Source organism: Bidens hawaiensis, unplaced genomic scaffold (genome assembly GCF_021521415.1).
Source record: "Bidens hawaiensis isolate Kalapana, Puna unplaced genomic scaffold, B.hawaiensis_p1.1 tig00029633_1, whole genome shotgun sequence".
Taxonomy (NCBI): domain Eukaryota; kingdom Viridiplantae; phylum Streptophyta; class Magnoliopsida; order Asterales; family Asteraceae; genus Bidens; species Bidens hawaiensis.
The window spans coordinates 217,890-233,899 of NW_027494913.1; the positions used below are offsets into that span (position 1 = coordinate 217,890).

The 16,010-nt window shown below is 36.7% G+C and overlaps 2 protein-coding genes across 3 annotated transcripts; one reads left to right on the plus strand and one right to left on the minus strand.

Moving 5' to 3' along the window:
- Positions 1–202: 202 nt before the first annotated feature.
- LOC143579210 (phosphatidylinositol-3-phosphatase myotubularin-1-like) lies at positions 203–6,016 on the minus strand. Of its 2 annotated transcripts, none has more exons than XM_077062590.1 (19): positions 5,813–6,016; positions 5,630–5,698; positions 5,208–5,279; positions 5,053–5,124; positions 4,572–4,641; positions 4,374–4,423; positions 4,005–4,288; positions 3,834–3,907; positions 3,097–3,160; positions 2,939–3,004; positions 2,738–2,837; positions 2,532–2,645; positions 2,283–2,452; positions 2,116–2,200; positions 1,631–1,846; positions 1,481–1,540; positions 1,330–1,394; positions 937–1,216; positions 203–863 (listed from the first exon to the last, which is right to left on the minus strand). In XM_077062590.1, the coding sequence occupies exons 1-19, from the start codon at positions 5,930–5,932 to the stop codon at positions 324–326; spliced, it is 2,571 nt and encodes an 856-aa protein (XP_076918705.1). In that variant the 5' UTR covers positions 5,933–6,016; the 3' UTR covers positions 203–323. The 2 variants fall into 2 exon arrangements, with proteins under 2 accessions (XP_076918705.1, XP_076918704.1); XM_077062589.1 differs by having other exon boundaries at positions 5,630–5,701.
- Positions 6,017–12,329: 6,313 nt separating this feature from the next.
- LOC143579234 (ras-related protein RABA6a-like) lies at positions 12,330–13,318 on the plus strand. The gene is made up of 2 exons (XM_077062605.1): positions 12,330–12,553; positions 12,873–13,318. Exons 1-2 carry the CDS (start codon positions 12,330–12,332, stop codon positions 13,309–13,311), a joined length of 663 nt encoding a protein of 220 aa, XP_076918720.1. The 3' UTR covers positions 13,312–13,318.
- The last annotated feature ends 2,692 nt before the right edge of the window (positions 13,319–16,010 follow it).

Genomic DNA, 16,010 nt, shown 5'->3' on the forward strand with positions numbered 1-16,010 from the left:
ATTTAGGCCCGGTTCGGCATACAAGAGTAACCGTGCCTAGAAAACCTGTGACATGTTAACATTCAGTGTACTCACAAGTAAACATAACACATCTTAATCATTGATTTGGATGAGATGACAGCCTAACTTTACATTTCAGGTTTCATGTCTACCAAGAATCTGTACACAAAAATAACCACTTCAATTACACGTTAAACCCGACACTGTATCCACCATAATGTTTCTTTTTCTCCCTTGTAAATCATATATATATATGTTTCAGAACCTCAAAACTGTACAACATCCCGGATGTCTACCACTATTCCTCAAAAAACCTGCTTCTGTCATTCGGGCTGAAAGTAGCTGTCATAAATAGATAACCGATCAAAAGCATCGTAATTAGCTCTCAAACCAACAAATTGGCTCCCGAGTTGAGCACACCCAGCATCGGGCCACTTACACCCTCCATCCAGGGTCCGTTGCGGGCACAAGTTTTCACAAACCCTAATAATTGGGTTTCCCGGAGCATCATCATCATCATCATCATCATCATTGTTATCACAGGATAAGGTGACAGATAAGGGCATTTCCGTCTTTTCATGATATGAGGGTTGACCACCTCCTGTCTCTTGGGTTGAAGGGGAAGATGCTATTCTATCAGGCAGATTGCTTTGGATGTCGATTGTACAGTCGTCATTTCCCGATACGTGTACTCTACACCCGAGAGATTGTATTGCTCTTTTTATGATCTCGCTTTCCCTTTTGATTTTTCTTGCCAGGTTCATAGCCGAGCTGCTGACCTGTTTCTCGTTGCGTATCTCGGCTTTGACTGCTTCCATTGCGGCAATTGTTTCTCGCGCTTTCCTCTCAGCAATGTCCTTTGCCTGTTCATATTTAAAGGAATGGAACATCAAAGATTTTATAACAAGAACTGAATGGGGTATATATGTAAATTACCTTTTCAAGTTCAGAGATTTTCTCCACCATATTCCTACATTGAGCTTCAACCTCTCCAGCTTGAGCTTCTGAAGGACAGGACCACCTCAGATGAAACCGAGGCCACACTGTTGGGGCTAAAGCTGCAGCTGGCGGCAATAACGGGCCCTCGTGTTTTGATGGATCATAGAAGAGATTGTAGTGCACGTGAGAACTGCCTCCTGAAGCACGCTTATAATCTAAATACATCCACAAGCATCCGCATGCATCAGAGACACCATACTGTTCTCTTTCCTTCTCACTGATATTTAATATACAAGTCTTTAGTTGGCCCGTCAAAAGACAAAATTATGCAACCAACTTGGTCCGTGGTAAAAAATGCAAATGAAGTTATAAACTCAATGTTATACTTACCTATTGCACAAGAAGTTCCCAAAACGACAAGAGAGCGTGCAATCTAAAAAGTCAACCAGGTAAGCCTGCAAGATCATAACGGTCAAATATAATAATAATGAACAGTTCAGAAATTTGCCAAAACATACAGTCCGTTATTGAAAATACATACCGAGGAGAACTCAAATGCGAAAGGGTACATTCGTAATAACTGGGAAACACAATCAACCCACTGTCGAAACAAAACACAAACAATGTGGTTACTTGTACAAGATAATCATCATCAGAATTTTTTAAAGATTGATTGATGTTTCTATTAAACCTGAAGAAATATTGGAGAATAATTGTTTGAAGTGTGTGTCTGAGAAGACATTTGAGATTGAGATGGACATGACCCAGGTGTTTGGCGAATAGGTGATGCAAAATTTGAGCTTGAGGACTGTCTGGGTAATTCTACATCACTCCCAGAGAAGCTTGGCATGCCAGCTCGGTCTGAAAATAGATGCCCAAATGCGAGCCAATCTTTTTCCACAAGAGCCTGCATAAAAGTATAAATTAATATAGCTCTTCTTTTTACGTTGATGAAAATTGTATATATGCATACAGAGGGGCGTTCGTATCAGAATCAATAAAATGTTGAGAGCCGCATAATGCATTTGTACCCATTGCTTTGAATGTGTTACACAATACAGTCATGTAACCGCCTCCATCTCTCTCCTGCTACTTTTGATTATCTTTTATGCATCTCCCCATATTATTGATTCTGAAACGAAAGTGATGTATCGTATATCTCAAATGAGAACATACCTGAAATCCCTTGATGGTGCGGTAATATGGATCAAGTAACAGACTTGCAAGGGCGACTAGTTGAGTTGTTCTGTCCCATCCATCACTGTTCAACATAATTACAATGTGACAATAGATAGCAGGTTCAAAATCACAAATCTATAGCTGTTACGGATGTTGATGTGCACCTGCAATGAACGAGCACAGAGGCCGACTCAATTGCCACGCGAGCAGCAATCCAAGCTGACCCGGCGAGTACATTCTGGATGTGTATTAACCAAGCACTGTCACCAAGGGTTGATACAGAAGCAGACATACTGGTGAGGTTACCTCCGCCCCATGTCCATCCACCATGTCTCTGTTGTGAAGAAAATGGTCATATAATATACCTCTATAAGAAAGAATCTACGGGTTAATGTTTATGGGCGACTTCATACCAAGAATGAAGACATTCCATCTGATGATTTGGTTCCATGTGTATCCACATAGTCTCTAAGTCGAACAAGACTCTCCCTCATGGCATGGATATTATCTATCCCAAGGAATACAATCTATAAAAAGAAACACGTGGAAAGAATCCAGTTCGCAATAGGCTAACATGACAAAGCACCATATTATTATTTAGGTCAAACCTTTGACAGACCTCAGACTGGAAATAGTTTGATGATGACTCTGAACCACCTCCCATCGCGCCATTTGCCAAAGCATTTTTTCTGGGTCTAGCATCAGCTATATATAGCTTCCTGCATGATAAAACAGTTGCAACCGTAAGAATCAAACACCAGATTGCACCCAAAAAAAAAACAGAAGATAAAAAAGTTGGATAAAAGAGCAAAGGTTTTACCTCCGTTCTCTCTTTCCATCAGAAAATGGAGTACAAAGAGCACCAACCAGATTCTCATCAGCATTGCTGCATTAAAATGATTACAAGACAACTTTTCAAAATCTTGATACTGAAGGTGTACAGCTGTAAAAGGGTAGTGCAGTAAATTCATCTTTTACCTTCTCATATTCATCATCAAACCAACTAATGGCTGGGATGAACGTGCAAGAACAGCTCCAGTGCCTACATTATACACATCATTGAAGCAATTTCATGAAAGCCTGTAAACGAACCGAACGAACGCGAACGGAGCATGTTTGTGTCCGTACATCTAACATTAACCGAACAAACGATCGAACACGAACAGTTTCTTGTTCATGCTCGTTTGTTAAGAAAATGAGTTTCCTGCTCGTTTATGTTCGCTTGTTAATATTATAAACGAATGGTTCATGAACGCAACCGAACAAACTAAACATAGATGAAAAAACACAATTGTGCGAACAATTAAATGTAAACATGTACACAAATCTTTTGGGCCTAAAATTTAATAAAACTAGACTAGATTGTTACAGGGCCACAGACAATCATAATACTAGACTAAATTGTAATGTGCCTAAAATTTTTCAACTTAAACAAGCATAAATGAACGTAAATTCCAAACGTCAACGAACATAACGAACACAAAGAGCAAGACATGTTCATGTTTGTTAGTTCAATTAAATGAACAAAAAATTTGTTCATGTCCGTTCGTTTATTAAATAAACGAACTTCCCGCCGAACTGTTCATAAACAGTTCACCATATAGTTCGTTTATAGGCCTAATTCATGTGTTAAAACTTAAAACTAGATGCTAGAGTAAATGATACAAAGAAAGTTAGAATGAGTACAAAATAGATTTCCAAAATCCACTACGTACGTGCATCACACCATGATATTGCAGGCAATCTACATCGTGCACGAAATTTACAAGCTTGCAGTACATCCTCGTCTCTGAAAACCAACAGACAAACACAAAATTATATGCCAAATTGAACTCATAAAAATGTGGGAAAACTAAGCATAACTGTAAGTTTATAACATGTCTCACTTTATGGATTTTGGTAATAACAAAGCAAACGGATAAGTTGAACACATGTCATAAGTTGCATTGATGTCACTAATTCTCCACCAGTTATTAGAAAATGTGAAGAAACCATCTTCAATCACCTGTGAAATATGTGATTCCATACCAAGAAGCCGCAAGTATTCGTTTATTAATCGTACTCGAGGGCTAGTATTGCTGAATCTTGATGGGCCAGATGAAAAGGCATACAGATCATAGAGTCTTGTGGGCCTTGCATACCTCAGTAATGCTTCAAATACAGCACGTCTCTGCAACAATCACAAATTTGATCAATTGGTGATGAGTGATTAATATATCAAGCACAAGTCATAGATTATGTTATTTATAAAGTACCTGTTTAGTTCGAGGACGGAAAGCATATATAATAATCCTCATATCTTTTCCTGCAAGAAAACAAGCATAATATTTACACCTTTTTCACACATTATTCATCCAGAAAACACGCAGCTTAAAAATAATTATCAAATGAATTCAGAAATTCAGTATATTGATCGAATATTACATTACAAGAATGAAAGCATTTTGACATACCAATGACCTGAAGAAGCCTTCGTGTAGGATTTTTATCAGATTGCCTAAGTCCTGATGGCTGCTTTATTATCTATATACCCATAACAGATTGAAATTAAAATTAGTATATGAGAGTATTTTAGTGTTGATGTTGATTTGAAGAAGATATTTGTTTGTAAATAAATGCCTGTTATTTTATCCTTTTAGATTTAATTTAATAGTTCCATTGACACTGAAGCTCGCAGTCTAGCACATACGATGTAAAATCTAATAATAACAGGTGGCGTTCCTTTAAAAAGATTTCCCGAATTTATTTATCCATTCAACGAATTTATTTTTCAGGTTCTGCTAATTTGTGACAGAAACTATTTCATGCCACTGAGTTAACCTCTCAACATCCCCAAAAGCCTATAGGATAACTAAATGACACAATAGTTACAAAACCACAGAATCATAATGTCGTTCCAAATCCAGATGAAGATAAAGATGATGCAAAACTTACAATCTTGTTAAACTTTTCAATGGTGGCCAACGGTATAGTCCCTAGTGAAATAATATCCCTTTTTCCTTCACTCTGTAAGACAAACATACATTCTACATTTACCTAACAAATACTAAACAACGGTATATAAAAACCTCAGTAAACAAACAACTTACCAAAAAAAGAAGACGAAAACTGGTCACAAACAAGGTACCTGCTTCATCAGTGTTAACAAGAACACAATACCCCTAAAAGCAAAGTAAAAAATAAATAAATAAATAAAAAACCAGAGTTAATAAAATTTAAAAAGCAAGCAGCCTACATAATATAATTATAAGATAATCATATCAAGGTTAAACTTTATATATGCATATTCCACACATATAAACAAGTCAATTCAAAATCAAATTTGAAGTCAAAAAGCATTTTAATAACAAAATCAGAGTTAATAAAATTTAAAGAGCAAGCGCCTACATAATATAAATATAAGATAATCATATCACGATAAATTAAACTTCATACAATATACACATATTCCACATATATAAACAATTCAATTCAATATGAAACCAGAAGTCAAACTATTAATATTTAATACCTCAGCAATAACCTCCTCAGCTTCATACAAGAAATCAGACAATCCATGAGGAACAGGCCTTGAAACAGGCTGCTGTGAATTCAATTACACAAAATCAATAACACATTAGTCATTATTATAATAATAATAATAATAACACAAATTGAGTAGTAATAATGAATAATAACAAAAGCTAGGGTTTACATCGATCTTTGTCCACTCAATAGCGTCCCAGCTACCGGTGCCTTCAATCCTGTAGGAATCGGTGAGTTGATTGTCCGAGTCACGGACGGAAGTTGTCCGCCGATATCTGGACGTCGCCATGACGTCAAACTCCGGTGGTTCGTTTGTTGGTTGGTTGAGAGAATAACGAACGAACGAGGGGTTCTGATTTTCGTACCAATTTGGCTTTCGTTCCTTTTTATTTAGACAGAATTACAAATTTTGTCCTTTAAAATAAGACGAATTACGGTTCGTGTCCTTTTCTAAGTTTTCTTGCAGGCGGTGTACTTTAAACTTTTTTTTCCTACACGTTATGTCCTTTACGCTAACTGGGTTAGAAAAACTCAGTTAAATACCCTCACGTGAGGCGCATGTGAGGGTATTTTTGTCTTTTCGCCTGTAATTTGTCTAATATATATTAAAATGATTCTCTCTCTCTCTCTTCCCATCTTCTCTCTCTCTCTCTCTCTCCACACCAACACCACCACTTCTTCTTAAATCCGGAAACAAGCCGATGAGGCCATTCCGCTCCGGCGAGGAAGACGACAACAGGAGCGAAGGAGGAGGCGGTGACTCCGAGCTTGTCCTGAAGGTACTCGACCAGAGACTGTGCCTGAGCTAGGGTTAGGTTTGAGATGTCATCGCCCAGCTGGACGACTTTCTCCTCTGCCACGGCGGCGACTGGACGGAGGAATGTGGACCGGTGGGTGAGTTTGGGGCCGAATTCTAGGGTTTGTTTGGGGGAAAGACATTGAGTGGTGGTGGTGGCGCGTGGAGGATAAGAGAAGGCGCGTAGAGTCACCGTAGAGAGTGTGGAAGATGATGCCATTGAAGCAGAGTTTAGAGAGACTGAAGAAACGACAGGATAAGAGGATTGACAGGTTTGGTTGATTTTAGATGAAAGAAAATGAATGGGTTGGTCATTTTTCCGACCGGCAAGGAAGAAGAATCAACAAAATTGGTGTTAGCTTGACCAACGTCTCCATCAGATTGAGCCTTGCGATTTAAGATCTAAGACGGATTTCAATGTGAGAAGATATGCTTTTGTTTGTACTTGTAGTGAACTATTTGTGGATATGTTGGGAAACCCAAACCCACCTTTTTTGTAACAGAGGTTGAAATTGAAATGAAGCAATTGATTAAGGTGAATAGGATTAAGGGGATTTGATGAAGGTGAATAAGAATCAGATAATGAAGGTGGTTATAGTTGGATGGTGCTGGTATGGTGGCGGCAGGTGGAGTGGACGGTGGTGGAGGTTTGCTCTAGAGAGAGTGAGAGAGAGTTCGGCGAGCCCACGTAACCTAACAAATCTGAGATCCGGGTTAATATTTTAGGGTTTCGTGGTCGATTTAAAAAGTTTGGGCTTCGTGGTGGCAGTTGCAGGTGTTGGCTTTTGTGTAGTGGTGGTTGCGGTATGGTGGTGTGGTTGTTTCTGGTGGCCGGAATTTGTGACGGTGGCTGGCGGTGGCCGATTTAAGAAAGGTTGGTGTGTGGCGGTAGCTGTGGGTTTGGGCTTCATGGTGGCCGAAGTTTTGGAAAAGGATGGGTCGGGTTCGGGTGATAGGGATACGGGTTTTGGAAAAGGATGGGTCGGGTTCGGGTGATAGGGATCGTTTGCGGTGGCCGGAGTTTATGGTGGCCGGAGTTCATGGTGATGGTGGTGGCTTAGAGAGAAAGGAGGGGATTATATACATTTTCTTTTTCTTTTTAATTTAAAGATACACTAAAATTACAATTATGCCCATCACATGTCTGGCACATGTCATACTTAACTGACTTTTTCTAACCCAGTTAGCGTAAAGGACAAAACTTGTAGGAAAAAAAAGTTTAAAGTACACCGCCTGCAAGGAAACTTAACAAAGGACACGAACCGTAATTTGGCTTTTTTTAAAGGACAAAATTTGTAATTCTGTCTTTTATTTATAAAATATCAATACATTATTATTTATTATTATTCTTTGAAACGCGGATTATTATTATTATTATTATTATTTAAAAAAATAATAAAAAGAGATTTTGTTTATCGGTGGAGTTGGAAAGTGGTGGCGACACGTGAGCGAGACATGTGGGACGGGGTGACGTGGACACCCAAAGTGTATCATAAAAGTACGAATTTGGTCCCTTGGTTATGCGTCGATGTGCATGTTTCGTACCTTTAGATTACTTCACTCACCGCCTAATGCTTAGGCCGGTTGTTTGGATTAATGTCACCATAACTCTATCTCATCAGTCTAGGGTTGTTCATCGAATCGAATAACGAATTTTCAAGTTAAATTGAATCGAATAATTCGAATAATTATTTTTTTGTTGGTATTCGTATTCGATTAAAAGTTGAACCATTCGGTTCGTATTCGTATTCGTATTATATGCCCAATTCGAATCAAATTCGAATACATTCGATTTTCATTCGAATAAATACAATCTAACTCAAGTTTACTTATGCCAAAAATTTGAAAACCATAATCATAATTGCAAAAGAAACATGTAAATTTAAAGTAGCTACAATACCACATGATAATAAATTCAAAACTAAACTACAAATAGTAGAACGAGAAGTAAATAACACCCATATTAGTATAGGCTAGGAAACAATAATATGACATATTGGGTTTAATAATCTGTAATGGACATTTATTATTTATGAAGTTGACACAAATAAAAAAAATATTATATATACATATATGTATATATAATTTGAATTCGAATTTCGAATCGAATCGAATAATAAATTATAAATTCGTATTTGATTAATATACTCGAATACGAATAGAATCGAATTTGAATTTTTTAAAACCGAATTCGAATCTTAATAATCGAATTCGAATAGAATCGAATTTCAAATGTTTCGAATGCGAATCGAAATCTGAACACCCCTACATCAGCCCCTTCTACTGTTAACCCAGTACCGCCTATCATAGCGTCGCCTTTGTAACGCCCCGTGACATATTTTTCTCTATCATGTTAGAGCAGATTAGAAACAATTGGCTATATAAAAATAATAAGCGTGATGCATGTTTTCATGTTATAGCATCCATGGAAGTAAAAAACGTCCCGTCATATTATCATCATGTTATTATAGGTTTTTTTTTTCCAATATGGTGTGTAATCATTTCACTCAAACGCATTATTAAAATAATGTTTAAATTAAATAGAAAAAGAATCTTTGGAAAAATAAAACGCATGTGTATGATTATCGTTGGGTGTACGATTAATTAGAAAATGAAAAAGGATGACGGAGAAGGGCAACGCTCACCGACACCTCCTTCTCAAAACCTCGTTTGGGCTTCATAAAGGAACGATGTCATGGGAAAAACGCTTTCCTATCACGTTTGCTCTTAGAAAGGATTGTGTTTTAAACATTGTTTTATTATTTTGCAAATCCAACGAACTTGTAAATACAATACTACAAAATAACCTTGGTAACAAAAAATTGATGTGAAATGAAATAACGATAATTGAAAACATAAAGAAATATTATATCAGAAGAGATTGTTCGGCACACTTCCTTGAAAACGCGTTCATCATTTGCGTTCGAGGGTGCTACAGTCAGGGTTGTTTGTAGCATGAGCGCCTGACTTAATCGAACTACAAGCCTCAAACTTGATCGAAACTTGTTGTGACTATCGTACTATAAGATTATATGGTGTGATATATATGTGTGCCTACCCAATGGAGAATGGGGTGTCTATTTGTTACACTATGACACTTAATACGGTAGATATTGAACGGTTTGAGAATTTTATTAAATGTTTCATGACTTGACAATCTCCCAACAAACAATCTGATAGTAGATATCAAGCCACTTGATGAGGTTGAGTCGAGAATATTTTGATGGATCAATTCAGTCTGGGCTTAGCTTGGGCTTCAAGTCCAAACTGGGCTCAAATGTGTAGTTGGGCTTGTAATAAAAATAGAAAAGAAAACTAAACATGCAAACAATGCTAATGCGGATTAACCGGTTTTGATGGTGTCGGCTAATAACCGAAACTGGTTATTGGTCAAACGGTTAAAATCGGCTAATTGTGTTGTAGCCAATCTGGCTTACTTGACTAGAGCGAACTAAGGCACCTCAACTATGTAGTGTGTTGTGGAATTCAAGCTGCTAGTTACGAGCTAATTGAGATAATGGTTGAGTGGTTGACGGCTATGTCCTTGCCCGTGCTTTTGACGTGGCACCTCCGCCTCTTTTGTAGCCTTAAATTTAGTATGTCGACGGTCCCCTAACAACCAGAGTGACACACTCTTGATGATGGTTGGATGCTGTGTGGACTGTGGACCTCAACGCCCTCTTTTAGGATTTCAACTCCAGCTAGTTTATTGTCACCTCTGCTTATTTGTCCTCACCTGATTGGTTTGTTTTGAAACCATAATTATTTTGATGATTTTCCCTTATGTATTTTATTTCTTTACGAATAACTAAATATGAACTACTTTTGCTCCTAATGCATGTGTATGGTTATTGTTTAATTCACAAGTTAAAGATTATATATATGCCATGCCTAAAAATGTTGTTTTTGAGAATGATTGTTTATTGTATGTATAGTTTCTCGCAACCTTTATAAATAAATTATAATAGTGTATGAGAGAATAAACTCCAATCTAAACACAAGACAAAAATTAAACTATTCATATAACAACAAATCCTTATAAGGATTGGTAAATAAATTTAGTTTTTTCACACTATGTATTTTCATTTTTCACTTCTGTTCTAGTCCGTGACATATAGATCACGAGATATTGTTTTGTAATCAACATTCGACCAATAATTGGCAACACGGAAAGTAAAGATGCATGGTTCAGTGATGAATCACAATCATAATTTAATGCTTCACCCTCAAGCAAAGAGAAAGAGTTTACACAATTTAACCTGGTCATTTATAGTTTTATAGAAATTAAATGCGGTTTGCGCATATAATGTATTTATGTGTGACCCGGGGGGGGGGGGAATTCCACTGTTTTTTACGTTATTTAACTAACATCGTGAAACTAACATTAAGGGGGTGTTTGGTAGAGAGATTTGAGGGTGGAGAATTAGGTTTCTCTTGTTTGGGAGAATTAGGCGGAGAATTGGGCGGAGAATTGGTTTTCTCTGAGAATTGGGTGTAGGCAAAAAGTAGAGAAATCCAATTCTCTCCATTTGGAAGAGAAATGGAATTCTCTCTGCTTCTAAATCGCGTCTCTGCTCTACTCCGTTCGCGTATGATGATGATGATGCTCCGACCGGCGATGGTGATGATGATGCCGACGTCCGGCACGGCGGCCGACGCCGCAGCCACGTCCGTTCGCGTCTCTGAGCCAAAACGAAACCCTAAATCGCGAGGCGGTGTTGCGAGGCGGAACCCTAAATCGCGGTGTTAATGTTGCGCGGCGATGATGATGACGCTCTACTCCGTTCGCGGTGTTGCGACGCGTAGGAAGGTTAATCATGCATCATGTGGTGGCGTTGATAGCCGAAAGACAAGGGCCCAAGGCTAAATGCAAAACTACTATCGAGCCGGGATCTCACTAGAAGCTGTCTCTTTATTCCTATTGGGTAGAGGTAAGACTGTCTATGTCTTACCTTCCTCAGATCCTACCATAACTTTGCTATTAATGGAATTTACTGAGTACGGTGATAGTTATGGTGATGATGACGAAGTCTCGCTTTTAAATAATAAAGAAATAAAATCTGGACGTTGTTAACTCCTAATGTCAAACGGTATTAAATAAATCACAGCTTACATTGAGGAGGTTGCTTTCAAGTAGGGGAGTTCACGCGGTTGGCTATTCGAACCAGGTTCCATGAATTTGGAAAATTTTAAAACTGAATACGGGTTTTATTTATATAAGACTATGAGAAAACGGCTTGAATAAGCTTATCCGAATTCAGGTTTACTCGAACAAACATAAATAGCAAAAAGCTACAAAAATAATATTTTAAAATTAAGTTTATATCTGGTATTCGAATTCAGGTTATTCAGGTCGATTCTGTTCAAGATTTCCAAATTCAAGTTCGATTCGTATACAAAATTCGTAAACAAGGGCCCGATCCGAATAACCCAAATTCGAATATCGAAAATTTTCGACTACATGGAATCAGATGTTACGACAGGTACAGGCTTCATCACTTAATACTTAGAGACAAAGCTAATGAAAAGTCTAATGTCATACTCAAATAAAGCAAAAAGTAAATCTGGTAAATAACTTTTCAAAAGTTTTAATGATAGAAGCATAAACAAATGTACTGTTTATAAATGACCAAAAATCCGGAAAGAAATTTTGTAATCAGTCAAATTATGGAATATTACTTGATAATAATGACAAAGTAAAAATATACACAAAACCTTATCTTAATATTTATTTAAAGATATAATAATCCTAATGAAAAAAGTATTGGTCAGTCAGCCTAACCTTTACTTGGTTGATCAAAAGTTAAAAACTTAAAACAGCATGCCTTTGAACTGCTCATATTATTCTCCAAAATCTTTCACTTTCTTTTTAAGTAATTAATCTTCTATGATGGGTAGTAGTTTGTCGGATGACGACGAGTGTGATTACTTGTTTAAGACGGTTTTGATAGGGGATTCAGCAGTCGGGAAATCGAATCTTCTATCACGGTTTGCAAAAGACGAGTTTCGTATTGATTCAAAGCCGACAATCGGGGTCGAGTTTGCTTATAGGAATGTTAAGGTTGGAGATAAGATCGCCAAAGCCCAGATTTGGGACACTGCCGGGCAAGAAAGGTGCGTGTAGTTCGTCTTTTATTGTCTTTGTATTCATTTCAAGCATCAATATAGATGTTCAATGTAAACTTTGTATTCAACTTTTTTTCGGCGTGGCTTATTTAACTAGTTCACTAAACATGTTGAGTCGTCAGCTGCATGTCAACCTGTTTAACCCATTTATTATAACTCGCCAGCCTGATACGGTTGACACCTCTAAAAATACATATTGCATATGATATTGTAGGTTATTATCTTCAAGTTTTATATCATATTTAAGTTGTGCATAAACTCTAGTGTCAAAAGTTTAATAATAATGGTTGTGTTATCTTGATCGTAGATTCAGAGCCATCACAAGCTCATACTATCGAGGAGCATTAGGCGCAATGTTGGTCTACGACATAACACGAAGGGGGACTTTTGAGAACTTAAAGAAATGGTTACACGAGCTTAGGGAGTATGGAAACCATGACATGGTTATTGTTCTTGTCGGGAACAAGTCGGATTTGGTTGACTCGAGAGAAGTAGAAGCGGAAGACGGCCAAAATCTTGCCCAAATAGAGAATTTGTGTTTCATGGAAACATCTGCGAAGGAGAATTTGAATGTAGAAGACGCGTTTCATCAAATGATCGCAAATATCTTTGAGATTTCGAGTCAAAAAAGCCTTGAATCAAAGGAAGATGTGGCAACAAAACATGTTATTAATGGGAGAAAAGAAATTATCTATGTTATTGATGAAGTGACTGCCACTAAACAAACTAGTTGTTGTACAAGTTGAATAGGAAGTTATGACTGTTGACTTTCTAAGGTCAAAGAAGCTAATTTGTGACTTGAAATTTTACACAAGACTATAGGAGTATGAACTATGAAGGATAAGTTAATTGTCACATTCATTTCAATCTATTTACTTTATTAGTTGATATTAGGTTACTTGTCTTTTAGATTTTATCTGTTGTTGTTTTAGCGATGAGTGCGTGTAATGCATTTCTTGAATATATTTTCTGAAACGCTTTTTAGAATCAGGGCCACCATACATATTGTTCACATACGTCGCAACAAAATGATGTGACTGAACGGAAAATAGACACATTCCATAAACCAACCGGAACCGTGAGTATCGAATCCAAGTTTCTCATTTTTAAGCCTTGAGGCAGTCGCAAGACTCGCAACAACTACCTTCCTTATCAAATGCATGCTTTCTCGTGTCCAAAATCATAACCCCTCCCCCCCCCCCTGAAACATCGTCTACCATATTGTCTTACCGTCACCTTGCCACGAAGTAGTCTTTTGAGGGCTACACACAACACCTTTGGTTGCTCGAGTACAAGTTATTTAGTCCAGCTTATTAATAATGTAATTGTTTCGTCCTGCCATGGACTAATTAGGGGATTGGCCGTACTCATGGCCTACTCTAAGATGGTGCAAGCCGGACACCCGGCCGGGGCACGGCTTTTTCGGGATGCGTTGGAACCACCAAAGAGTTGACATCGTTATGGTAGTTTAACCTTTCAATCTATTGTTGACGAAGTAGTAGAACTAAGGGAAAAAAAATGAAAAGGACAAGTCGGAAAATTTTCTGGTGACTGAAGAACAATGTTTTAAAAACCGGTACGTACCGACCGGTCGAACCGGTTATACTGTGAAAAGGATAAGGTATATTATAAAAAAGATAAGGTATATTGTGAAGATGAAGTAATAATGAGAATGATTCTCTCACCAATAAGGTTATAAGCTATAAGCTACTATTCTTTACGTATTAACATAATATTTTAATGAAAAAAGGAATGGGTAGGATTGTAATAAATTTTAAAATAAAAATTCTATTTGATTTTTATAAAGTATTTTTATCCTTTTAACATAATAGAAAATTAAGAAATTTTTTATACTATTCATATTCGATTTTACATTAACCATTATCTATACTTTTAACAAAATATATAATTGAATTATTAGTTAATAATATTTTTCTCATCAAAAGATTTACAGTTTTATTAACACGCATACATATTGTTATAATTTCTTAACAGATTTGGAGTTCTGATAGCATGGTAAACAACTTGGCCGACCCTAGGGTAGTGCGAGCAAGACGTTTAGCAGAGGCCTGTAATTTTAGGGGCCAAATTTATTATATATATTTGAAAACAAAATTATAAAATATGTATGAATCTTAATCATCTTAAATATATTGGGCCCAAACTTTTTTTATCCATAACATTAATCGTCATTAAAAAAATTAGCTTATATATTTCGTTATTTCTTACAGGGCATATGGGCCTTTTTATTTTGGCTCGACCGAGACATTTAAATTCTCGAAGCCGGCTCTGGCCGTACCCTTAACTAGTGGTGCCTTCAAATTTGCAAGACTTTTCATGTACGTACACTTTCCATATGTTGAGGCCACTTCTAAGGTCCATTAATGTAGTCTATAAACCTAAGTGAGAATAATAGACCATATACAATGAGTCATTGTGTTCAACGGCTATAACTCTGGTGAATAACTGAATATTGACTGGTGGTTGGAATTGTAAGTTAAGGAACCGCTCGTGATGATAATGGTCGATGCACGCTAACATCGGCTTTATTACGAGCGTCCGCCAATTGCTATAAAAATCTCTTGCCAAAAAAAAAATTGTTCGTTAGCCCACATCCATTCTTGTTTTTGTGTTTTCCTTTTCATATAATGTGGGCTGAAGTATGAGCTCAAAATGAGTCTAAATCTCTTCTTAATCCAGCCCATTAGTATAAATATTAGTGGACCATTTTAGTTGGCCCACATCCATTCTTGATTTACTTAAGCTCATGATTAATTTCATAGCCCATCTTCAATTTAAAACCAATTATTTTCACTTCAACACTTGATTAATCATTTGCTCATTATCAAATATGAATATCGTTGCAAGGGTGCTTTAGATAATTTATCTTTTACACCGTTTTCACATTTTCCCGGTTAGTCGGTTTATTTTAATTGTACCAGATCTCGTCTTAATTTTTTTCATAGTACCATAGTAAAAAAAATACTTTTGATATCACTTTTATAACTTTTAAAAAAACAAAATCGACCATGTAAGCGTGTCAAATAATAAGTAATATATAATTCAGTGATTCTATATCGATTTGTTTTTCGTATATCTTGAATTTAGTTTTTTTAACGCTATTTAATTAATATTTAAGGATTAAATTCATATATTATTAGCACTGTAATAATTTTTTTAGCTCGTAATAATAATGTATACACAGTGTCGGTTCTTAGGGTTTGTCATGTGGGCGTCCGGCCGGGGCACTTTTTTTCTGGGCACAAAAAATATTAAAAATTCCCGATGTTATATATAGAATACCGAAAGGCTTATAATTTCACTATTTGTATAATACTGACACGCCTTTTAGACTCACTTTGTTTAGTTTACCCAAAAACTTATAGGCCCATTGAAAATTGAAAATGATCAATTAATTTTAACTAATTAATAAAAGTTAAATAAG